General features: G+C 40.7%; 1 protein-coding gene across 1 annotated transcript in view; it reads left to right on the top strand.

The window, feature by feature from the left end:
• fam20ca (FAM20C golgi associated secretory pathway kinase a) overlaps nt 1–27473 on the top strand; it is a 45169-nt gene that overhangs the window by 10466 nt on the left and 7230 nt on the right. The window contains exon 4 of the mRNA XM_028042861.1: nt 24916–25008. Within this exon, the coding sequence (XP_027898662.1) occupies nt 24916–25008 (93 nt within the window). The remainder of the gene's footprint in view (nt 1–24915; nt 25009–27473) is intronic.

Here is a 27473-nt window from a genome sequence, read left to right as displayed (position 1 = left end):
GTTTTGACATGCTTGAGCTCTTTGTATTTGTGTCTACTCTGAAATCTAATAGCTGAGACAAAGAGGCAATTTTCTTTATCATTTTCAGACAGTTTGTGAACAGGCACGTTTATTGTAGCCCATTGTTATATGAGGCTGCCCCCTTGGTTCAGTTATAGCATCTTTCTCAAAGGTATTCATGGAATATTAAGTTATTAAATAAGGAGAAACGAGCCCTTCTTTGTCTGAAACAATGAAAGGTTAGTGGCTTTATTATGAATTTTAATGCTTTGTTAGAAAAGCTTGGGATTCTTTATCCGCTGAGAGGACAATAAATATTGCTACGATGTAAAAACTTTGGTTACACAGATATGAAGGCCTTATAAAGTGGCTCAAATGACAAGCAAGCCTGGGCCAATTGAAAAATTGTGTTGCAGTTGAAAAAAGATACAACTTATCCTTAATTTGCTTAAATAGCCGTCTTCCTTAACATTGACCTTTTGTAGCTTTCTATCCCTATGGAGGGAGTGAATGACCTTCTGCTGGATAATTACCTTCCCCATGATTGCCCTCTTTAAAGCTTTTCTGTACATCCAAGTAACTTTACAATGAATTGCGATGCACCTGCATTTTTGATGCATGTGAAGTGAAAAACTCTCCTGACATCTTACATTTCAAGTTGTTTTTCCTCTGCTGCTCCCATCTCTCAAATTCTTCTCAAGGGCCATCGCAGCTCCGCCGGCTATCATAAGTTAGACACGGTTTTAGGAGCTGCTGTCTGAACTCATTGTTAAATGTATGCACGATCACAGACGAGTCACATTACTATAGACAGCTGTTCGTGCAGCTGCTGTGCACACACATGTAGAAATACACACATACAAGCTGCAAAGAGACATTCTCTGTGAAGGTTACGGAGTTTGTGCACCCTCTGTCACCCACAACTGGTGCTGGGAAATGCACGAACCGCGAGCCAAGTTGCAGCTGTAGCCGCTCACTCAGAGCGCCCGCTCTCGGCATGAGGAGATGACTGCAAACCCACACTGTGGATATGACCACAAAGGAATACCAGCTTGCTTGCTCCAAACTGCACACACGATTTAATCATGATTATTTTTCCTGCGACAAGTCAAAAACCCTTGAAGATCTTAAAATCATTCAATATTAGCAACCTAATTCAAGACGGTTTTCACCCAGCTTGTTGTGCAAAAAGCTCTAGCTGAACTGACACATCCATTTTTCTCCTTATTTGCTACTTGCGTACAGCTCTGCTCTTGGATTTCTTGCAGCTCATTCAGCCTCTCGATCTAAAATGTGCTCGTCAGGGAAAGAGTCTTCGGCTTGTCTGCAGCCTCTGCTTTTGCTGCCTTGGCTGCCAGGGGGACGGAGCAGCACCTCAGGATGCCAGGCAATTTCTCTGACCTGGCTGTTCCAATCAATGGCAATCTGCAGAGAGCAGGTGTGGCTCATTCATGAGTGGGAAGAGATGAAGCAGGCAATAAATTTCAAGTGAAGGCTGTTTGTTTGGGTGTGCGCCCGTAGCATGTTAGTTTCACAGCTTTAGATGAGGAAACATTCACGCTCATATTTCTGTGTTTGGAAATAATTTTGTGACCAGTTCACTTTATTTTTGAGAAAAGGGATGTGTTGATTCGTAAATAATAATGCTAATGAAGGATAATGTTCAAAATTTCTTCAATTTGTGTCGCTAAAAGCCAATCTGACTCGCAGTTAAACGGAACCTTGCAGTGCCGTAAAACATTTCCTTATGAATCCAGTGGACAGTTTGATTGCGCTGTTATTTTACTTGTTTACGATTTGGCATTTAAGACAAGTCAAGTTTATTTGTATAGTTTATTTATTTGTACCTCTCAGCAACAAGGCAGTTCAAAGTGCTTCACATGATTTAGGAGTAGAAATAGCTTTTGAAATATTAAAACTCATATCTTTAGGTAGTAAACATAACGAGGTAGGTAAACTGTTTATTTAGATGATTAAACTGAGGCTGATTTTAATACCCAGTGAGGTAGAGCTGGATAAGGTTGTACAGTGTTTCAAGCAAAACGTTACAGCACATATCCTGCGGCATATTGCCCATTTATTGCCTTATCTGTCATTTCGATCAGACTCTGTCATCTAATGGCTCTGTGGTTTGAACACATGGAAAACAAGGAATAATTAAAATAGGTCATTGTTTCACAACCCTGGTCCTCAGGGCACACAATGTGTGTTCTAGGTGTTTTCCTTCTGCTATAAACCTGCCTTAAATAAATCCTTGATTAACAGGCATCTGCAGCACTTGACGGCATGCTGAGGTTGTTCAATCACTTGAAGTAGGTATGCTGGAGTAGAGACACATTTAAAACGCGAAGGACTGTGGACCCTGAGGACCATGCAGAAACACCGGTAGAGATTATAGCTTTCATCAGAGTAGCAAATCATACTGTTTTGCTTTTACATTGTAAACATATTTGTTTCTTTTTTTTTGACACAACATTACACCATTAGGTATGTGCTCTGAGAATCAAGCAGAAAAAAAAAAGCCTAAGGCACATGCAAACCGAGCAGCTGTGAAACAGAACATGTGTCTTATTTGGTAGCTTTCACCCTCTCACGTTAAATGTAAATTTATATTCACTAAAGTGCTGTCAGCGTCAAAACAGTTTTTGTAAATTGATTTTAACTGATTTAAATTTTTTATAAAAAATCTATCCGACGGACCCTCCTCTCCAGGACCCCTGAATAGACCTTGCCAGGGAGGCTTAAGAGTGTGACCCCTCTATAATTGGAGCACACCCTCCGGTCCCTCTTTTTGAACAGGGGGACCACCACCCCAGTCTGCCAATCCAGGGGAACTGCCCCCGATGTCCATGCGATATTGCAGAGTCGCGTCAACCAACACAACCCTACAACATCCAGAGCCTTAAGGAACTCCGGGCGGATCTCATCCACCCCCGGGGCCTTGCCACCGAGGAGCTTTTTAACCACCTCGGCGACCTCGCCCCCAGAGATTGGAGAGCCCAACCCAGAGTCCCCAGGCTCCGCTTCCTCAGTGGAAGGCATGTTGGTGGGATTGAGGAGGTCTTCGAAGTACTCTGCCCACCGGCCCACAACGTCCCGAGTAGAGGTCAGCAGCACACCATCCCCACTATAAACAGTGTTGGTGCTGCACCGCTTCCCCCCCCTGAGACGCCGGATGGTGGACCAGAATCGCCTCGAAGCCGTGCGGAAGTCTTTCTCCATGGCCTCTCCAAACTCCTCCCACACCCGAGTTTTTGCCTCAGCAACCGCCCGAGCCGCATGCCGCTTCGCCCGCCGGTACCCATCAGCTGCTTCCGGAGTCCCACAGGCCAAAAAGGCTCGATAGGACTCCTTCTTCAGCCTGACGGCATCCCTCACAGAAGGTGTCCACCAACGGGTTCGAGGGTTGCCGCCGCGACAGGCACCGACAACCTTGCGGCCACAGCTCCGATCGGCCGCCTCGACAATGGAGGCACGGAACACGGTCCACTCAGACTCCATGTCCCCCACCTCCCCCGGGACGTGTTCGAAGTTTTGCCGGAGATGGGAGTTAAAGCTCCGTCTCACAGGGGATTCCGCCAGACGTTCCCAGCAGACCCTCACAACACGTTTGGGCCTGCCAGGTCTGACCGGCTTTCGCCCCCGCCACCGGAGCCAACTCACCACCAGGTAGTGGTCAGTGGACAGCTCCGCACCTCTCTTCACCCGAGTGTCCAAGACATACGGCCGCAGATCCGATGAAACGATGACAAAGTCGATCATCGAACTGCGGCCTAGGGTGTCCTGGTGCCAAGTGCACATATGGACACCCTTATGCTTGAACATGGTGTTCGTTATGGACAATCCATGGCGATGGATTGTCCATCGCCCTCCTCTCACGGACCCTCCTCTCCTCCTGGAGAGGAGGGTCCGTCGGATAGTCGAACCTCGGATTCAGGAAGAGCAGTGTGGTTTTCGTCCTGGTCGTGGAACACTGGACCAGCTCTACACCCTCAGCAGGGTCCTGGAGGGTGCATGGGAGTTCGCCCAACCAGTCTACATGTGTTTTGTGGACTTGGAGAAGGCGTTCGACCGTGTCCCTCGGGGAGCCCTGTGGGGGGTTCTCCGGGAGTATGGGGTACCGGGCCCTTTGATACGGGCTGTCAGGTCCCTGTATGACCGGTGCCAGAGTCTGGTCCGCATTGCCGGCAGTAAGTCGGGCTCGTTTCCGGTGAGAGTTGGACTCTGCCAGGGCTGCCCTTTGTCACCGATTCTGTTCATCACTTTCATGGACAGAATTTCTAGGCGCAGCCAAGGTGTTGAGGGGATCCGATTTGGTGGCCTCAGGATCTCATCTCTGCTTTTCGCAGACGATGTGGTCCTTTTGGCTTCATCAGATCGTGATCTGCAGCTCTCGCTGGATCGGTTCGCAGCCGAGTGTGAAGCGGCCGGGATGGGGATCAGTGCCTCCAAATCCGAGGCCATGGTCTTGAGCCGGAAAAGGGTAGAGTGCCTTCTCCGGGTCAGGGGGGGTGTCCTGCCCCAAGTGGAGGAGTTTAAGTATCTCGGGATCTTGTTCACGAATGGGGGAAGAAGGGAGCGGGAGATCGACAGGCGGATTGGCGCAGCGTCTGCTGTCAAGCGGGCGCTGTACCGGTCCGTCGTGGTGAAGAGAGAGCTGAGCCAAAAAGCGAAGCTCTCGATTTACCGGTCGATCTACGTTCCCACCCTCATCTATGGTCATGAGCTTTGGGTCATGACCGAAAGAACGAGATCGCGGATACAAGCGGCCGAAATGGGTTTTCTCCGTAGGGTGTCTGGGCTCTCCCTTAGAGATAGGGTGAGAAGCTCAGTCATCCGGGAGGGACTCAGAGTAGAGCCGCTGCTCCTTCACATCGAGAGGAGCCAGTTGAGGTGGCTTGGGCATCTGGTCAGGATGCCTCCTGGACGCCTCCCTGGTGAGGTGTTCCGGGCACGTCCCACCGGGAGGAGGCCCCGGGGAAGACCCAGGACACGCTGGAGGGACTATGTCTCTCGGCTGGCCTGGGAACGCCTCGGGATTCCCCCGGAGGAGCTGGAAGAAGTGGCTGGGGAGAGGGAAGTCTGGGCCTCCCTTCTGAAGCTGCTACCCCCGCGACCCAACCTCGGATAAGCGGAAGAAGATGGATGGATGGATGGATGGATAAAAAATCTACAGGAAGAATTAAGAAAAACAACAGAGTGTCATAGCTGTTACACTGGGTTTTATTCATATCTCAGACAAGAAAATATATTATTAAGGAGAAATTTTTTCACAATTCTGCCAGTTAGCACCACTGGGACCATCATTTGTAATTTCTATGTATTATAGCGCAAGGGCCTAAAACTTCAACACTTGATGTCTCATGTACTGGTCATTATAGGAGCTTTACTGCATGCTGGGGAGGCAATTCAGCCATTTTAAACATGTATGTAGGACAAGGTAAGCATATAAACACTACAGAACCTTAGCCCTTGAAAGCCTTGCTCTAAATGTTGATCTTTGCATCAATTTTGAGATTTCCATAAGCCCAGAAATCCTAAACATTTTTGGCACAACTCCCAAGATGCATAAAGAAGCTCAAAGATCTGCTAAATAAAGACTCCAGAAACTCATTTGGGCTTGTGGCCTTCACAATGATTCGTAAGCTGTCAAACGTTTTGAAATCCAGCATGTTTTATGTCTCAAAAGGACAAAAGAGAACAACTTTGCTTTACTGTGTAAAGCCTTCCTGTTATCTGCTTCCAATCTTGTTCTTCTCCCCAGCCTCAATGAAACCACAGACCTGTCTTTTAAAAGTCATTATAACAGTAGATGTATTATGCACAAACTTTCAAACATAGGTGATATTAAGTTGGTATTAGTTGAGCTGTAGTGCCAAACAGTAGTTGGCTCCTTAATTTCAATTCTTTTCAGGATTCCTTATTCGCTTGGAACTACTCCACAAGCGAACAAAACCTCAGGAAGCTGGTTTAGCATCTGCTATCAAACAATATTTCCATTCGTCTCTCCTCTATCTTGTACTTCTAATGGTCTTTCTCACTCACATACTCAGGCACACATATTGTATTCTAGTCTGAGGCATCCATCCTCAACATCTGTTTCTCCTGCAGCTTTGTACTTGGACTCAGGCTGCCAGCCCCAGCAGCTCTTCTCCAGGCTCAGAGCGCTGCTGACTCCCTCCTTAGGTCTTTAAGATTAATTTGGGTTTTAAGCCGCTCTAATGTGGATGAGGCTTGCTCATCTCACAGCACCTCCTTCTCCCCCACCCTCTCTCTGCTCTCGTCTTTCATCCCTTCTTCTCCCCACTCAATTCTATGTGTTCCATCAAAGACTTTTGTGTAGTGCCGCCTGAGGCTGACACGGTTGTAAAAGTCGGCATTCTCAACACAGCCTTCTGCCACAAAGTTGGTTTCCAGTGTTTTTCTTTTTACCTCCCCTTGTTCTTCGCTGTATATGTTTCCTATTTCAGGCAACTATGTATACAAAGCCTTTTAATAAAATTCTCATTCTTCCGGCTGCGCATGGTGTTGCTTGTGTGTGTTTTGGTGTGTGAATGTGTGTTTGCTTAGTGCAATCCAAGTGTGTGGGCGCCCTGACCTCTTGTGGGCTCTTGTGAGATGAGCCAGTTAATTAGTGCTCAGTTAACAGTCATAAAACCAGCCACATCGAGTAGTCTGTCATATCTGCATGCTCATCATCACACACAAACAAACACACACACACACGCAGTTTGAATTGATAATTTGCGTGGCAGAACTTCAGCATGAGATGCTTTAATTGAAGTGTCAGTCATCTTCCTTCGTTCTGCGCATTATCTTATTATGTGTCACCATGTGTGTGTGTGTGTGTGTGTGTGTGTTTGGGGAGTTGCAAAACTTCTGAATCTGCAAAAATTAGTCATTTTGTATCAGTCACATGAGTAATGATTATGAGTGCTGTTTGTGTCATCATCCGGTTCCTTTTTTTTTTATCTTCTTGGCTTCTATTCCTGGTTCTGGTTGACAGAAGAGTTTCTGGCGCTGAATGTACCTGTTTGTCATCTTAAATCTCAAATAACTTTTGTTTTTTGACAGTTGCACTCAGACACAGACTCGCTGAGGGCTGTCTTATTTTAGACTCTCCTCTTATCCTTCTCACACACTTGTCTCAATAATGTTTTACCCGGTCGATTCCCAAGGATGAGTTGTGTTTTTTTTTTATCGCCATCCCCACCTTCTTCTCAACCTTTGCTGTCCATGCTCCTTCCTGTCTCCACCTCCCATCCATACTTCTTTTCGGGTGCTTTTGTTTGATTCACCGAGGCGGCGCTAATCCCGGCTTGTCACTCTCTGCCTCTCAGCTCTGTATTTTTAGATCCTCGCTGTTTTTGCTCTTGATTTAACAAAGTGTTTATGCACTCACAGTATACTATGACAGAGCTGGGAATAGCCTTAGCATAAAGTAATTAAATGGCAGCCGAAGATACCAAGAGTGCTTGGAATGATTGCTCGTGATACAACAATATGACCATCATGATTACATCGCTGTCATTATTACCATCATCAGGACTCTAATTATAGGCATGCATTATCCACGAATTCTAATTACTAAGGCGAACGTATATGAATCTAAAAAATGAACTTACAATTGTAACTTTTTGTGTTAGGGCATTAAAGAAATGATATGGTCTCCAACAGATTTTAAAGTTATTCAGTTTAATTTAAAATGTTGACCGTTTGCAGGTGTGATGCGTACAGCTGTTGATACAACAGTGTGATTTTTGAAAAAGGAGTTACTGCAGCTCATCAACCTGGGCGTATTTGTCATAGTTTTAGTCGACAATTAACACTAATTGCTACTAAATGTTGCTCTGCAAGCTGCTGAATCGTAGTCAGACTGTTTTTAGCACAGATAATTTCCATTTTGGCATAATCTTCATTTAATAAATTATGAAATATCGGATTTTGATCAGAGTTCAATATCTTTAGAATCTGGAAAATACTTTATTGTTTTTTTATGTCTATATATGTGAAACCCCAGAACTTACAGAGCACTTTGTTGTATACTTTTACTTTTCCCATAATGCATTTGTGCTTGAATACGATCTTATTAAATATCTATTAAGTGCAGCTAAATGTGAATATTTAAAATGCCAGTAGAAAGTAACAAGGGGTGTAACAAGATCTAACAATATTTAAAAAATTACAATATTTCTTGTTGAGGTGACTGCTAGCTTACAAGTACTATGCAGCTGCGGTCAGCATGGCGTTGCCTGATAATGTTGTTTTAGAAGATGCCCCAACTATCTTTATATGATTGTTTGACAGCATTTTGGGTTTCCACTAGGAACTGTTAATGGCGACAGAGTAACAGACAAGACATGATCAATATGTAAACATCGCTATAACAACAAATGGTTGGATGTGGGGGTGCGTTGAGCTACATCACAATCACAGTGGTTGCTACCATTAGCAACTGGGAAATGTACTGGAAGAAGACACCAGCTTGTTGAATCTTTAAAGCATTTTAACTGGTTGTTGTGAAATATGAAACCTACCTATGAAATATTTTCATAGGTTGTATCTCAGCGATTATTAGCAATTAGCTTTATGTTTTTATGCCTGATTTTAACTTTTTATATGTGCTTCACCTTGTCAAACTCTGTGTCTACTCATTCTTTACTATTCTCATTTTTGCATTTCTGTGTGCTTTTTGGCAGCTAAACTGCACTTGCTATTGCTTTGTGTGGGTCTTTTCTTCCATATCATATGATTATGGCTTTAAATCCTAAATGGGTATTCCTAAACTTCCCACTCCAAGTTCCACATTTGAATGGAATGGAGAAAACTTACTATATACAGCTTAAATGAGTATTCATCTAAAATACCAGGAAAAGCAGGCCAAGTTTTGCCTTGGATAAAAATATCTAATTTGAGCAAGCATAGCTGCTGAAATGATGGAAGATTTCCCTAGGTAGGTATTTTAAATTAGAATTCAAAAGGTTGATAGCCATCCTCTAAAATGGTTTGATTATTCCTTATCTATGATTAGGAAACTTGCATTTTTGCAGTGAGCCTAAGAAAATAGGACTTCTTATTGTGGGGCCCGTAATGTTGCTACTGAGTCTTTCTGAAAGGAAAATGTGTGTGATCAGTTAAACAGGGACAAAAATTGGACTATTATCTTCGTCATCGCAGCTGTTTGAAAATAACTGCATACACCTGCTTCATTCTTCCTTGTCACCAAGTCTCAACAAAAGGACCGCAAGCACCGCACAGTTCGTAAAACTGAGTATCATCAGTAGTGAACAACCTTTCCCAGGTAGATCTGTCTCAGCCCTGCTGAATGTCTGTCTGAGCTGCATGAATGGAGCAGTTCTTCAGCAGAGAGAATGAGAGAAAGCATTGTAGCTCTGTAAAACTCTGGCTCTTTATAATAGCTATGCAAAGGTTAATACATCCATTGTGAGCCAGGCCTGTGCCTGTCTAAGCCTGTCCCGTGCAAGGTGGTAATTAGGATGTGTGTGACTCCCCTGTCCCCTCTGACAAAGGCCAGCGGTAGAGGAGGAAAATGCATTCATTGTTTACCAATTAAACCAGAGGAGAGGAGTGGGGTTTGCTTTGGCTTTGGCCATTGTCAGGGCAGGATGTGGGAGGGTCTGTATTCTCCAGGTCTGATATCACCAGGATGGGGAAGCAGGAACCTGATCCAGGGGTTTCCCTAAGTTGCCCCTCCTCCTCCTGCCCTTCTTTTGGTAGCTGTACGTAGAAGTGATGCAAACAGAGGATTCTCTGTCCTGGTTCAGAGGCCCACAATTTTGCCACGGACATAAAGGTCATTCTTCTCTCCGTCTATCATAAGATAGATGGAGAGAAGAGATATATATAAAAAAAGAGTTTAAATCATGGATATGTAAAAATGTCATACTGATATGTGGGGAATGCGTAGCTAACAGGGTGAGGATGTTGTCAAATAGCGGCTTCTGTACCACAACAGGCCCAAAAGATCAATCCAGCCTTAGTTAGAGGGAGTCTTTGTTCAGCCCTTTTTCAGTCCATCATCCAAACATGATCAGGGTTTGGCATAGTCCTTCCGCCTTTCACATGTCGATGAGCCTCTTAGCAAGGCATTTAACCCCAAGTTGCCAACAGATAGAATAGAATAGAATAGAATAGAACAGAATGGAATAGAATATAATAGAATAGAATAGAATAGAATAGAATAGAATAGAATAGAATAGATAGAATAGAATAGAATAGAATAGATAGAATAGAATTACTTTATTCATCCCATCAGGGAAATTATTTAGATCTCTGTATGAGTGTATAAAAGTGTGTGTGTTTATGACCTGGTGAAACTTTTGAAAGCCAGATTACACTGTATTTAATTGTAGTGCAACAGGATTGTGGTTTTGTTCATATCATACACACAAGGATGAAACAATTGAATTCCACAAAGCTTTACAATGCTCTCTCACCCAATGCTCAGGAGAGCAACCAACCTCTTTGTCCTGACTAGCAATAAGGATTATAATGCGTTTTTCAAATGCAGTGGATTCTTTGTCAGAGTTCATGCAGTACTGCCTTTTTGAAATTTGATCCAACGTTTAATTAACTTTCTTCTATTCAGATCAATTTTGTCGTGCAAGAATCTTTGAGTCACGGCCGAACATCTTGAGATTTGTAAGAAATTAATTGTGGTTTTGGTGGCAAGTCTCCTCCTCAGTTGTTGCACATACTTATTAGCTCAATTTATCCACCAATGCACTGGACGCATCCCATCCCACTTAGCTCTTACACAAGCATAAATGCAACCCTGGAAACTGTTTTTCCAGACCTTTCACCACTTTGCCCTTTGCCACCGTCACCCACTCATGACCACAATGACATCTCTCAGCCACCACTTAGCCTCTGATAGATGGTTTCTATTTAGGAATGGCATCCGGCCTCGAACCACAGAGCACAACAAGCTTGTTGACAGATGTAAATAGAAAAGTTCATTTATGGAGGAAACAAAGCTCAATTTGGGGGCCTGGCACAGAAAATAGCTTTCCAGAGGGGTCTTTCGATTGCTTTCTGGGCGAAAGTATCAAAGCTTTGAGTTTTATTTAGTTGAGTTTCATGTTGCTGTATTCAATGAATTTTGGAGACAAAAATGCCGTCCTAAAAATATCTGACAGCCTGGTAAACCTAAGCTTTTCACTCTCTGAGCTGCTTCCTGCTGGAGTGTGTACATTCTAGCAATGAAAACCACAGGGTTTTCTAACTCAAATAAATGTTTTCAAAAATGGCCAAATACTTCATTTTTGAACAGTTAGCCAATTGTTTCAACAGCTTCATTGAAATATATTGGGAGAATATAAACACTCCTAGAATAACATCTTCAGCAATGATGGAGTTGCTTTTGTGGGTCTGTTTATTTTTGCTTGTGAATGCAATCATGTTTGTGCCTAATGGTCACTGTGGTGAGTTTAGAAAGGAAATCAGAAGGAGGATGAATGGAAACTAAGGAAGAAAAGGAAATGGGTGCAGGCTGATGGGTTGGCATGGCGGATACAAGAGGGATAATTCTTGTTTCTTTAGCCAAATGTACTAAGTGTAAAACTACCACAAAATTGGTATTCATATCTCGTTTTGGGTCACATCTAAGTAGTTCTTTTAAGAAAAACACTTCAACATGGAATCAGGGATACAATGTCAATGATATTTAAACTCCACAAACGAGTTTGGCTTCCCTCTGCTAGACGAAAAGAAACAGTTTTCAGATTTAAACTTAAAATAAGTTATTCACTTCCCAAATCACCGCCAGGCATGGAGATGTGCTATACGTTCTCTCTGTCAAAATGACTGACAGTCTTGCAAAAACAGAAAGTTTAATGCTGTTAATATTTTAAGCAGTTAATGTAGAGTTACATAACACATAACCTATCCCCATTGGCATGGAAAATGTAAACTTCTGGGAAGTTTACATTTCAATAGAAATAATAATTCACCTCTGAAACCATTGAACTAGTGCCGTATATAAAGTCCTACTAATTTAGTAGTACTACTTAAAACTATATTTCCATATCCTCAACCCAACGGCTTCCAGTGATGCCATTTTTGAAATAAATGGTGTCTCTGGTGTCGTGAGTGTTTCATTCTATGGATGTAAAGAACAAAAAGGTGTGTATTTGTACAGTAAGTCCATGTGAACAATGAATTAATATGACAAAACAATTCACTTTGAATGAAAAGCAATGTCCTATATTCTTGTTATTATGTGTAAACTTAAATTGAAAATTGTGCTACTTATGGCTAACAAACTTTTAGTAAACATTGCAAAATGTAAAGGTGCAGGTTAAATGTAAAGGTAAACAAAATGACCAAAACAGATCTTGAATTTTATAGTTTTATGATTCCCACATCATAAAACTCCATAAATGAAACAATGCATTTTGCTCTCTACCATTGAGAAAACTCAACGGTTCTTGGGTTATGCAACACAACACGACTGGCAGATCCTCCTCTAAATGGTTCTGGATTGGTCACCCACTTTTTCATGCATTGAAACTATTCTGCAAAGAAGAGTGGGTCAAGATGATCACAAAACACATGATGCCGGTAAATATCTGAAAGCTGGCAAGTTGTTTTCACTGCTGCCCTTGAAAAAAGCACTGCGCATCGTTCTGTCTAAATACTTATAGCAGACCTAATGTGCAAACTCTCTTTTTAACTAAAGACTAAGAGAAAGAACATTTCTCAAGAAACGAAATTGCATGTGTCTCTGTCTGTGCATTTCTTATCTTTGTGTTGAGATAATAGGATTGCTTTCATTGAGACACCTTGAGATGCTCACCACACCGATGGGCAAAGATAAGGGAGGTCCAAAATGTTTTCACAATCCGACTAACTCTTCTGGGCGCAAGCCACACAGGCTCCATGAACTGGCTGAGAGGAGTGTTCTTGTACACTATAATTCATGTGTTGTAACAGGATAGTATGGAATGTTTCTAATAGAACAATCTAATTTATACATGATTTATTCCTCAAACTGCTTTGAAGGTTGAACTTCCTTGCTGAGCTTCCTAGAGAGAACTCTGCAAATTGCAGAAGACAGTTTAACTTAGCAGAAGAAAGACACAGTAGTATCCTTACTATCTGCCCTTTCTAGAGAATAAAGAAAAGTCTGCTGCTAACCCTGCACATTCTCAACCTAACTGACATGCTCAAGCTGGGATTTTTCTTCTTTTTCCCAACGGCTGCAGCTTACAAGTTGAGCTAAATACCACGGCTTCTTACTCAGCCTCTGTGACATGAAGACTGGTGCTAATACTCAGTTTGGATTGCAGCTATAAACAAAACCTTTTCACACACATGAAAGAGGGAGAACTCTTTAAATCACCACAGATCCTTGCAGGCAGAGAGATTTTAAGTTTGTTTTCCATTATCGAGGTAAAGTTGGCCTTCACAAAGAATGCTGATCTCTTGTTTGCCCTGCAAGGTCCCAAATGTGTCAGGGTGGAGCCATCCTATGCTTTTTTCCCACATAATTAGGTTTACAGCTAAGATTTGGGTACTTTGAAACTTTATTCCTCTTCTTTTTCTCATCGCCCGGCTCCCGTTATGAATTCTTGAGTTGTGAATGATGGAGACAACTGTTTGAGTGCAAAGCAGTGTAAGTACTCTGTCTTGTTACCCCTCCTGTGGTCCTTGTCCTGGGAGGTGATGACGCCTTAGGCTTGAAAACCTTTTTCTCATCCTGAAACAACCCATCCTTCAACTCCTGTGGCAGCTGATAAGAACCCTGCCTGCTCTCCCTTTCGATCTCATCTGTAGAACAAAGTTGACCTTTATACTTCTCATAAGTAGACCTAATAACAGATATTTCAAATTATTACAGAATTATTATTCTACTACAGATGCATAGCCATCATCGTGCGGTCACCTAATGTTTATTATTTATGGCAAGTCTGATTCCCCAAATAAGAAATCACAGTTTGCTTTAGTGATTATATGTCAGGTAGAGAAAAAATTAAACATATAACAAGAAACAATAGTCTTATCCCAGTTGCTTCAGCTCTGTAAGAAAAAGAACAGACATTGGTTCATGGTTCTGGCCTTTGGCCTTAATCACTCAGAGAGCCAATACTTTCTGTCTAAACTGTGCGATTTGTTAAAATAGTATGCATGGAAACCAGCATTCACTCACCCAATCTTAAAATATGCTAATGATGATTCTGTGAAAACTTATGACTGGAACTCTACGCAGTTCAGCCGATGCCTTCTGAAACAGACTTAATGCAGATTTTGGCTATGTAAAAAAAAACAAGATAACAAGAAAATCTTCACATGGCCTGACCTCAGTGTCACATTTCACGGCTTATTGTTATAGATATTCTCATGCCTGTGCTTTCTGACATTAAATCACTGTTGACCCAAGAATACCCTTGACATTTTGTGCGCTCTGCATAATTCAGAGTTCAGATTGTGTGCTAAGCCTGCTGTGAATCTCGCACTCTAAAGGATTGGCTCAGACTATTGAAAACAGTTAATCCACTGTGTGAATGTGGATATGTAAATATAACAAAGTACAGCTCCGCGTTGCTGGAACACTTCCGATTGTTGGGGATAAAAACGATGTGTATTTGTTGTGGGCGATGGTGTGGGAGAAAAAGACAAAAGAAGTAGCTGCAAACATTAAGACTTGCCTTTCTTTGAGTATTTAATCCCTTTCAGTGAATACACTCAACATATATTTACTACATACATTATTCCAGTATATGAACCTACACTAATCATATCATTCTCTGCAGCATCATCAAATCCTACGCTTTCTAACTTACTGTATGTCGTGTATGTATAGGAGCTCTGCGGAAATGAGTCCCCTTCTATCTATCTTCAGTGCTATGAATGTTAAATAGCTGAAATAGTCCTTCATAAGTGAGTCAAAACAGCTGCAGACAGGGAAACTACATAACTTTGCAATGTTTAATACCCCAAGTATCCAATTAAGATATAAATATGAGCAACTGTTGCATCACTAAACCTCAATCAAAGTCTCTTGTGAATATTCTGAATGGACAAAATGCATGCAGTTTAGTCATCAACCTTTATTCCATTCATTCAAGAAGGCTACCATTTGAGAGCACATCTTAAAGCAAGTCACTAGTAAATACATTTTTAGTTACAAGCTCAATTGAGTTATTTCAACATGGAAACACAAGAATGCATTCAGTGAAATTGGGCTTTGTGGAATTGAATATAGCACAGCAACGCTAATGAGATTTCCTGCTTCCGCATACATATTTTAAAATGTGACTCAGACCTGCACAGTGACTGCACGTTTTAAGCATTATGCACTTTTGAGGCATAAGCAAACTGAATTATTTCTGAGCTGGTTAAAAAGTGCCAACAAACAGGCATTTAGAAATCTCCTGTGCTGTGTTTTGGAAAATTAGCTAACCCACGTTTTAAGCCAGTTTGTAAAGGTATTGCCTGTGGCAAAAGTATAATTTTTTAAAAATGCGCAAATATGTTTTTTGTATTATTATTATTTACCAAAGATCAGTTTATATAATTATACAATCATCTGATTAAGTGTGGCCTGCTTTTGTCTCCCACAACCCAACAACCAATCATTACTTTGTAGAAGCTGAAAGTCTTAGCTGCTTTTTAGTTAAGGGTCTCATAGATTGAATCAGGACTAGCTACAGGTTCTTAACTGGAGTAATGGACTTATGTAGGATATTTTAACACAACAATGTGACCTAATTGAGTTCAAACATCTGATTTCATTGTAGCTCAAAGTTGTATGTTATCCTGCTGGAAGGTGAACCCTCCACCCTGGTGTTTTCAACATGAACTATAGCGTAAATCACATCTTTAAGACCTGAAATAGTGAAAAGCTTCGACAACCATGTATTAGTTTCCCTCCATTTCACACTTCTCTACTACTTTATGTTGCTGTAGTCCTTAAAATTCCAGTGAAACACAATGAAGTCAAAATTTGACGAACTATAAATATGTTTCCAGAGTAATGTGCAAAGAGAAGGAACAATAAAGCTGCAACAAATGCAGCAAAGTAAACAATGTGCAGTGGCCTATAAAGTGTTATTTGTCTGTATATGTAGCAGAAAAGCCTGGATCTTTACATTTTATTGCACCAGTGATCTATTTCAATCTGAATCACAGTGCCTCTCTCCTCTCTCATTTCAGTTCACATTTGCAATTTGTCATTCCACTCAAGGTTTGATAATATATATTTTATTATAAAGTAGTGTCCGCAAGTTTTACACTAATTCTCAGTTTATTTTTTTTACTATTAACCAAAATGTTATTTTCTTTTTCTTGTCACTGCTTTGCTTTCAAGGTAGCTGGGTTGAATAAAAGTTCTTGAGGTTTTCTGAAGGCTTAAAAATATTTTTCATTGGACTAATTCTTTTAGCAGCACAGAACATTCTTCTTTGTTGATAAAATAAATATTCACCGAAGAGATATTGTTAATATATATTATATTCATAGTGTCTTCTAGTGTTGCAGTGCTTTAGTTCCCTTTGCTGTATGGTCCAAGTCCTCCTCAGGGTTAAGAAATGTTCTTTTTAATAACTTCACACATTTTGAATGAAAGAGCTTTTATTTTTGATACCTTTTCATATTAAAGTATTTCTCCTGATCCTCGGCCTTTTAGTAGTAATGCAGTCATTTTTTTGGTTTCATTTTTTCCACTGCACTGTTGAACAGTATGCATAGAGGGTAGTTAGAGAGCAGCAGGGATTTGCAGCCCTGTAAGCCACAGCCTGATCCCTGACACATTCAGACAGAGATTTGCAGCCATCTGGCCAGATGAGACGCTTGTATTGGCACATCCTCTTTGACGCTCTGACGGGACTCCACCCCAGGCGAGCATGAACACACTCTCACACACACGCGCACACAGAGAGAAAAGCTATTTCCAATGGTTATGAGGGCTAGTGCCATTTACCTGAGGGGTTGCCAGGGAGTTCTGGTGGTTACAGATAGTGACCTAGCCCACAGCACTGCCACCGTGCTCAGAGATGTCTGCTTAGATTCCAAACTCAACCTCACAGATTTTGCTCACAGCCTTTGTCGCGGACAGAAGGTCAAATACACTAAAGTTGTGCCATATGTGCATTCAAAAACGTCATAATATGAGCATCAAGATTTCTAATCTGATTGGACAATTATGACTTGGCCACACTATTCTGGAGCTGTAGTGAATGCGTACGTTTAACACAGCTACAGTAAATGCATGCCCGTATATGTAAACGGGAAATAAGTCATTCCAAACAAGAGCATTTAAATTCTATGAATGCTGAACTAAACCCTTGTAATTCAACAGGAAGTGAGTGGGTAATGACATGAAAATTCAACATTGTGATGTTAAATGACTTTAGGCCCTGCCATTCTTAGTCCTTTTCTGTCTCATATACTCACCAAATTAATTGGTCTGACTCCCTCTGGAGCTTATAGGTATAAACCTGACCTAAACACTTATTAAAGTCTTCGTATTTCTTTTTTATGAATGTTTTTAGTAATATAAAACCATCACGGTGCAATACAGTCTGTAGGTACAAAGGGGTTTGATTTATTGACTGCTACACTTTGTGTCCTTGCAGCCATAATCCCATGATCCTCCAGTAAAGCATCATAGAATCACCTTCAGTGATCCGTGTTTCTTAAAAATACCCCGGGGGCTTCAGGCCTGCCCTTCTTAGTTGGAAAGCTGCCCTGAACTCCAGCTAAACACCTTCAGCGTTTTCCCCTATTTCCTTTTCTGTTTCTCCTTTATTTTTAGGCCTGGTCTCCATTAATGGTTACCACAGATAAGCATTTCAACTTAAGTCTCATTAGGCCACAGGTCATCTCCACAAATTATGCTTATTGTCCTTTAATGCATTTTTAATTATAATCTGGCTTTTTATGTTGCTTTTTGATGGATTGCTTCTTTCTCAATGTGTGACTTTTCAGTCCATGTTGAAGTAAGACTCTTTCACTCTGGTTAATGATATTCTTACCAGCTTTACCAAGCGACCTCCTTTAGTTAACTCTAGCAATGTCAATTAACCGTCACATCATCACCTATTCTTTTCCCAAATAGTTTAAATGCAAATGGTAAACTTATTTACAGGAATTTATTTTCAAGACCTAAATTTTATTACTATTCTGGTGTTTAGAAAACCAAAGTAATTTGACTGATTCTGACATGAAACAAGAAAAGCACTGTCTTGGTTTATTGTCGAGCAGAAAAGAAAAAGTTGTATGCGTCAGTTTGTATAAACACAGTATCTAGTTTAAAATGTGATCACCAAATTATCGAGTTTCTTTTGTATCATGGTTTTCCACCATGAGTATTTTGTGGATGAGCTTCCAGCCTGCAATAGCTGCGTCGTTTGCTTGACTCAGCAGCACGACCCCAAGAGCACGCATTGCTGCCATGAAAGCAGGCGTTCCAATTTCCTTGAAAAGATATTACATTTACTGTCTAATGTGTTGTTTTAATTATGGTGCTAAATGTTTCATATGAAGTGCTGCGGCTTTAATTGATCATATAGTTTTAATTGCAGTTCATTAATGAAGCAAAATAGCTGCCCAGTACTCTCTTCTATTAAAGCTCAATCAAAAGACGTTTCCAGCTCCAAACCAGTGCTTGGTGCAGCCGAAGGATAATCACTGATGGTCTTTTTATGCTCTTATTAATTCCAGTCTATCTCCCCTCCATATGAGCATCTAATAACTTTGAAATTGCAGCACTGACTTCAGCCTTCATCCATCTTCTTCGTGTCAAGTCTTTTCCCTTTTGCATTCCTGTGATGATATCACGCACACTGCGTCCCACACATGCAGATGACTTGCCTTTCCCTCGCGGCACCGTCTCACCCCATGTGTTGAAAATAGCTGAGGCTAGAACACAACTTGTGCAATGCTGATTTGAAATTCAATCTCGACAGCTACCTTGGGGCCGTGGGCCGACTCTTAGATATTTCTCTGGTGACGGCGTTGGAGGGAGGAATAAAGGAAAACGAGCTGACAGAGAGTGAGGAATGAACCACAAAAAAATGCATATCACCCACTCGATAAGATGCTGTTTGCAGATGTAAACACACGTATGGAGTCGCAGAGCTTTGACAGTTACATCTCTGATAGCCCCATGCTGGACACTACCTGTAGAGCAGCACACTCTGACACAAATCACCTTCCTGAAAAGCTTTTTTTACTCCTGTCCTCCATTCCTCTTACCTGTCTGCCTCCTAAAGGTGATGTGAGTCCTTAACAAGATGTCATTTACCCAGAGATGCTGGGTATAAATCACACTAATCATTTCCAGTTCTCCCCAGAAGACCTTTGGGGTTTACACCCCTCAATGACGCCCACTACTATATATCTTTTTTAAAGAAATTTGATACATTTCAAGTGTAAGGAAATACGCATCTACATATTTTTGTTTTAATTGGGTGTGATACAACAGTGGACAATAATGTAAAGTCAACTAAAAATGTACATGGTTTTAACATGCATTATGTTAAAATGCATGTTAAATTTCATTCAGAATGCATTAACATGCATTCTGAATGCAACCAGTTGCCTTCAGAAGTCAACTAATTAGGAAGTAGAGTCCATATGGGGTGGCACAGTATCAGGAAACCATATGACATGAAATAGAGTTGGTGAGTTCTGTGATAATGCGATAACTTTCTAAAACATTCTTATGCTTCATTAAACAATTAGCATCATCCCATATATTATTTGAGAGCCTGATTGATGGTACTCAACCTCAGAGGTTATAGAAAACAGTGAACAGACAGCATCATGAAGACCAAAAGGACACAACTGAATAGGATTAGATTCAACTGGGCAGTTATGGTTCTGGTACTTCACAAATCCTCATGGAAGAGTGCCAGGAAGAAATCTTGTTTAAATGTGGCAAATGCCAAGTAGAGGAATTGCAGAAGGTCATATGAGTCCAAAAACTTTAGCTTTTTGGCTAGAAAAAATGATGACTCTGAGCACATACCCCACATTGAAATATGGTGGTGGCATCATCGTGATGCCATAACGCTTTTCTTCTGAAGATACAGAGAAGGTGGGAAAAGTTGATTAGGTAAATAGACCAAAAAACAGGAGAATAATGATAGAAAAACCGACTGGAGTTAACTGTAAAGTGACTGCCATTAAGTTCCAGTGTAAACCATCGACATCTCTGTGACCTGGATGTTCAGAAGAAAATATGACTCTATTAGTTTGACGCACATGTAAGTTGGTATGGAAAAAGATAACAAAGGCTCATATCAAAGCTGCAACTCCAACAACAGTGTGGGCGAGCAAGTAATAAATAGAGTAGTAGTGACAAGATATGTCATGCTTGTTTCATCCATTGTTTAAATTCGATTATACCACTCTCTATCTCCACTGGTGCAAAATGGAAAGTCTGTCACATCCAATAAAGTAATAGTCACATGAAATGTGACACAAATTTTTATACAACATCTCTTTGAAAAACAATATATACATATTCGTTTTAGGACTACATTTGAAAATATCAATCATACTGTTCAGCTCAAGATGTCATAAAATAATCAGATGTAAGATTAAAATGGCAAAGGCAGTCAGATTTTGATCATTTTTGCCTGTAGTGTTTGAGTGGCTCTGCTTAAATCATAGAGGCTCACACTACAATCAGGATGAGCTTAATCAATTTTACAAAGAATTATTAACAGAATTTTTTTCCAAAATTGGAAAAAATTGCAGTTAGTTAATAGGAGCAAAGTACACATTTTTAATTCCTTAATGTAAAAAAAAAAAACAACTCTATAAATCCATGTATCATTTTCCCTAACTTTACAATCATGTACTGCTACATAAAATCCTAATAAAACGCATGAACTTCATTGCTGTAATATAAAAACAGTTTTCTAATGTCATTCAGTTGTGCAGGCTAAAATTAAGAGGGAAATGTTGCAACACTGTGAGAAAAACAAAGCTTGTATTGGGCAGTCGAGATGCAACACTAAGAACAGGCACAGGAAAATAATGAAAAGTGAAAGAACATTTGAGTTTTGAAAAGAGGGTGATGGATACTTGATAATTAGTGTTAAAGAGGGTCAGACCACTTGAGAGCGTTGGATTTGGCCACTCTGTAAGAACAACTATTGAACTGGTGCAGGTAAGAGGACACTAAGCAGGCTTCAGTCTTCTTAATAAATCTTCTCTTCTGCTCTCTCTTTCTTCTGAATATGAAAGTAGAAGATTAAAAGCCACTTAAGCTACAAGAAGCGAGTTGTTATACCCTTCAGTCGCATTACCTTTTGTAGGAAAATGTTCCATCAGCAGGAGGCTTTCAAGCCTGCTATTCGTTGTTTATCTCAAAACCTTGCCAACATGTCTGCGTATTTATATCTCTTTGTTCCCCATTTACATTAGAGGCACCCTGCCCACGTCCTCACAGACTTTTAGCCCAAAACCATGTGCGATTCAGGGCCAGACAGCAACACAGCAGTTCGCCAGTGGGGGGTCTCAGATCGTCTGTGGATTACTAGTAGAAACAGGTTTCTCATCTACCCTCCTGCTGTCTCCTTGTTGGATCAGTATTGAAGTTTTTTTGTAGGACTAAATCAGATTAATTTATGGATTCAAGTCATTAATCATTAATTCCCTTCAACTTCTCCAACTTTCCAGTGAAATGCTGATGAACTTTTATACTTAGAGTGGACTAGCTGGTGTGCTTTGAATCATTTCCCGTTGCCTAATCCAGCATTGGTTAAGCTTACAAACTAATGGCCGAATAATATTCTTTTAGGGTTTCTGCTAGAGAATACATTTCTTAGTTCCCTCCATTATAGCAAGGCTTTCAGGTCCTGGAGCAGCAAAGTGGGCCCAGATCATCTTACAACCACCACCATGTTGTGCAGTGTATAATATTCATTTTTTGAAAAGCAGTGTCCAGATGTAACTGGACACACACATTAAAGAAATTCAGCTTTTGTCTTGTTGGTCCACACAATATATTCCCAAAAGTCTTGGGAACGATGAATGCCTCATTTCCACTGGGTGGTACAGTTCAGCTCGGTGCCGTTCAGTACGTTGTTTTGTCTCCATTGTAAAAGCGGCTCATACAACCAACCTGTGCCGCACCATGGTTCACTTTCAGTTGTAGGTCCAGAGCCCTACTGAACAGTACAGTTAGGACGGTGATGCTGGTGTCACACAAAACAACCACCACAAACAGTTTGTTGATTGGAAGACAGAGAAATTTCACTGCTTGCGACAAGCACAGCACATAAAGGTGTGTCATGTTTTTTGTTGTCGCACTAGAAACATGCAACACTAGGAAATTGGATTTAAGTCCAAGTGGTGGTGGAAACACTCCTGAATACGCCGGGCCATAAAATATCGCACTTTTATTTTTACACAGAACCAGTTAAAATTTGCTTAATGCTGTGAAGCATTAAGGCATGACATAAAAGCAAAAACAGAATTAACTTAATGGGGGATATACAGTACATGTTCACTATTTATACTCCATAGAACTTCAAGTGATGTAGCATTTGTAAATATGTTTTAACTTAGACTATTTTGAATTTCGAAGGTCTTAATGGCTTCCTCTATGAGCATTTCTTTCTGATTCTACAAACTGTATCTGTGCGGATTGCTGTCTACTACAGAACCAAAATAGATATGTAGTAGCCACTTAGTTCACTAGTTTATCAGAAACTAGCCTTTTCTTTTATTTCATTAGAGAGTTGCTTATTTTCCCTCCTCGGTTTTTTCCAAAGGACGAGATGGAGGTGGCTCGCACAACGATTTTCTTTCATTCTGTTTGTCTCTACTGCCCCCTCTCTGTCGCCAATTCATATCATAAGTGTGGGAATTTATGAGAGAAAGCAGAGTGAAAATGTGTGAATGTTGAGTCAAGAGCCCCCCTTGAAAGTCTTCTAATATAACCCTCAGTTGTGCAGGTTTAAGCTCACGAAAGGACATTAAAACCGCAGAATCAGCACAAACATGGTCCATGTAGGCAAGTAGTTCAGCTTCATCACTTCACACACACACTCACATGCCCACCCTCGCACACACGCTCCTGAGCTACATGCAGAAGCTCTGTGGCACCCTCAGCTCACTCTGCTTCAAATAAAGCCCCTTTTTATTAGCAAGGACACTTCCTCATGGAGGGTGGGTGGCTGGGTGCTTTACTGCAAGGAAAAAACAAGATTGTGACTCTGCATATTGTTTTTAGATCACATCATATCCGTTTGTTTCCCTTGGGACCATGGAAACCAGATCTGCACTGACCATCACATGGCTTTTTGTGGCAGTTCATTGAAAGAATACTTGCAAAGAAGCTCAGAATGAATTGTGTCATTGGAAAAAGGCTTCAGAGACATCGAGGAATTTTTTCATTGCAATACCACGGTTGTCTTAAAGCATGCATTTAAAAAAAAACATTAATTTCTTTGACATTTTGCCTCTGAAAATGATCGTATTTCATTCTGATTCTGTGTAATTTAAATGCTGAGTTCATCATGTCATCCTTGCACAACATTTTTTTTATATGATTAGGATCTGAGGAATGGTTTGACTTGGTTTGGGTAATAATTATTGGATATATGTCAGTTTTTGGATGTCCCTAATGAACGTTATGTTTATGTAAGGGGTTTCCCAACGTTGTGGATTTGAACCCGTTTGGTTCATTTGGATTTCCCCAGCAGGGCTGTTGATGTGGGTAGTTGCTCCAAACCATCAAACGTCACATCTTGATGTTTCTACCATCCTTTTTTAACCTCGGGGTTGTTGTGTTTAGAGTTATAAGAAGCATTAGGTTCCCACCATGCATGATACATGTAGGCCTGTTATACTTAAACAGATTTTAAAAGTGGTGGTACTGCTAAACATGCCATGTGTGGGTTTATTTTAATGGTTCCAGTCTCAAAAGGCACTTAGAAACGTCTCTTCATCTGAAAGGTGCTATGTAAATAAAGCTCTGTTGATGATCTCCTAAAACTTGCTGCTGATTATTTCCTTCTACGCAGAACCTACCATGAAAATAAACAGATCATTAATCCCCTAGTTGCTTTGGGTGGCAAAGAAGGGATCTCAAAGGCAGGAGTTGATTTATGGGTAAATGGTTGCTTCGATGACAGGTAAAGTAATGGGAGGAAAGATTTTTTTTTGCTAGCGGTGTTTTGCCTTTGCGGTGCGACATGAATATAAGACGCAAAAGAGGAGGTAACAGTAGCACTTGACTTAACCATGTAGTTTTCACTTTAATACAGTGGAGAATTGGTGCAGACATAAGAGATGGGTGCGTGCACACTTCGTCTGGTTTGTGCTAGTGTAAGCTTTTACGGAGAAGGTTATTGGCAGGTGGGTCTACATATGTACTGCCGAGATAAAGAAAAATCAAGCGAAAGAAACAAGTCCGCTGTCAGCCAGGGTGAGCGGAAAGGCAAAAGGGAAAGACAAGAGAGTCAGATACAAAGAGGCTTCTAACATTTTCTGACTCAGATCCATGACTTGGTTGGCAGAGCTCCATATCTCCTGAATGAGAGTGCGACTGAATTTGTGGGTGTGTGTGGGTGTGTGTGTGTGTGTGTGTGTTCATGTTAGCTGAGAGGAGGCTGCAGGACGTGAACAAGAATTCCGGCCAGCTTCCCTACAGCAGACTTGTTCACACAGGCTTTGGTCTCACACGTCAGCTTCTTTCCTAGATATGGGTGCAGGCCTTGAGATGTGTTTCACCTCACAGAAGAGTAAAAAATATATATATTTAAAAAACAAACTGATGGAGGTGAAACAGTTTGCACATAGATTAAATTAAAAAAGATTAAAATAATATCAAAAGGATAAATCATTCATAATGTGTTTTTGTTCTAAATGTTTTTAAACTAAACTCTAATTAAATTGTCTCAATAAAACAAAAACATCCCAATTGTTTTCCAGGCAGACCAGAGAGCAGGAAACGCCTCCAGATTTCTTCTACTTCTCCGACTTTGAGAGACACAATGCTGAGATTGCTGCTTTCCACCTGGACAGGTGAGTTTTTTTTCATGTGGTTTGCATCGTTCGATCCATACAAATAATCTGGAAGCGGTGGATTTGTCCTGCGACAATTTCCATAGCATTAAGTGCGGGGGATTGAATAACATGGTCGGAGAAGGGATCATCCCTTCTTTTTGCAATTGAGCATATTGATTTCAGTGTGATCCTTCGACTCCGACGACTTCAGGGGACACAAACTCAGCACTAAGAAGAGCGATAAATGAGAGAGGAGGAGGATGCTGGGAGCATGATAATTATTTTCAACGTGCTTACAAAGTCGAACTCTCACTCTCTCTTAAATTTGCTCTTCCTTGCACCTGTTTCAGTGGGCAGGAAGAGCCAGACAGGAATACCACAGGTGTATCATTACCCACAGAACATGAGTTTAACCCTGCAGGGAGGCGTTCTGAGTTACCATTAAAGAGCAGTTTTCCTGCACCATGCGGGGTTGCCTTCAAATTAAACTTTGTGCACAACCATTGAAGCTTAGGATACCTGTCTGAGCCAAAGCTGTCTTGTTAATTCAAACTGGATCATGGAGGAATGGATAGGAGGATGTGAGAACACCTAACTCCTACAAACAATGAGTATAAGCTCCATTTTTGCATTTCTGTCACACTTACATGTTTAAAATCATGATATCAGTTCTAATATCAGAACAAAATACCCTGTGTAAATTCAAAATAGAAGTTCTTAAATGATTATTTCATTAATCTAAGGGAAAAAAATTATCCAAACCAACTTGACTCGAGGAGGATAAAAAGTCGCCCTTATTGTTAAATTACAATTTTACTCTTCTGTAAGTCCACTGAAGCACAGAGAGAGCTATTATCTAAAATTAAATAAAAAACATGCAACAGCAGTCTGACAATTCCAAAAACAAATTACCACATTGATGAACCTGAAAATATTCTTTTGGCTAAAGACACAATGTTTTAGAAAAATAGTGGTACCTGTAAAAGGCACAAAAAAAACAAAAATCATGTTTAGCGCATATTTTGTCTTAAATGCTGACATAGATGACTCTTACCTTAAAAGGGTCAGTCACGCTCAAAAAGTCTTGATTGTTGCTGGATTTAAAATAATAATTCTGCAAAGAGGGCTGCACAGTGGTGTTGTTGGTAGCTCTTTTGCCTTTCAGCAAGAAGGTGCTGGGTTCAATTCTCTGCCCAGGGTCTTTCTGCACGGAGTTTGCATGTTTTCCCTTTGCATGCGTGGGTTCTCTCCAGGTACTCCGGCTTCCTCCCACAGTCCAAAAACATGACTGTTAGGTAAATTGGTCTCTCTAAATTCTCCCTGTGCATGGTTGCTTGTCCTATCTGTCTTGCCCTGCGACAGACTGGCGACCTGTCCAGGGTGTATCCCGCCTCTCGCCCGGAACGTTAGCTGGAGATAGACACCAGCAGCCCTCTGACCCCTGTAGGGACAACGATGTTAGAAAATGGATGGATAGATGGAATTCTGCAAAGAAGTGTGGACAAAATTCCTTCTCAATGATGTAAACAAAGACTTTATGGTAGATTTTGCCGCATAGGATGGAAAAATCTGTTATTAGAGTGGACATTTACTTTTATATATTGGGCCAGATAGTTTTATTTTATTAATGAATAAAATCATTGTTTGAAAAGTATCTTCTTGTATTTACTCAGGTTTCTTTGGCTGATGCTAAGATAAGATGTGTTTGAGGATTTGATCCATTTAAGTGGGACAAAAGAAATTGAGAACATTTTCACAGCAATGTACTGTGTGTGTTTCCTACCCCTGAAAGCAACATTAAGAGTTAAAATGCGGATTTTTTTTAACATTCCACAAATCTGCTCATTAAGACATTAAAATAAATATTTTTTCATCAAGGCAGCGTAGCTCACATACAAAAATAATTCATTTTTGCTAAATCTATTCAAGAAGGAAAAAGGGGTTTAAATGTTAAGAAGTAATTCTCTAAAAGACACTGATGTGAGAACTAATTTAGAATAGAGGTAAGAGGAGCTTTTTTTATTTATGCTTTACTTTTTTCACATGATTCAAGGTTTCCATGAATCTCTAATTAGAACAGCATGGCTCTACAAAATAAACATGATGTGAAAAAGAGGCTCATTACTTTTAGCCACAGGCCACATGAATACCAAGAAGGATTGTTTGTAGAGTTATATATATATAAAAAAATAGTCTCCACAGCTCACACCCAGAGCAGAAGGTGGCATTTTGAAGTTGTCAAATCTTATTAACAAAAGTTAAAAGAGATCCACATAAAAAAAAAAGTTGTTTGGTAAGAATGCTGGGGGAAAAAAACAACAGTTTTCTTTCCAACCGTCACAAATAAATATTAAGTTTACTAAACACGACTGAGAATTTAACTAGGACTCTGTGCTTTGGTCACTTGAGACCAAGGTTGAGATAAACATTGCAGACACATTTTGTATATAACAAAGAGGAAAAGTACCTCATGCCCACTGTTA

The sequence above is a fragment of the Xiphophorus couchianus genome, chromosome 16, assembly GCF_001444195.1.
Source record: "Xiphophorus couchianus chromosome 16, X_couchianus-1.0, whole genome shotgun sequence".
Lineage (NCBI taxonomy): Eukaryota > Metazoa > Chordata > Actinopteri > Cyprinodontiformes > Poeciliidae > Xiphophorus > Xiphophorus couchianus.
This window is presented reverse-complemented; position numbering and strand designations above follow the sequence as displayed.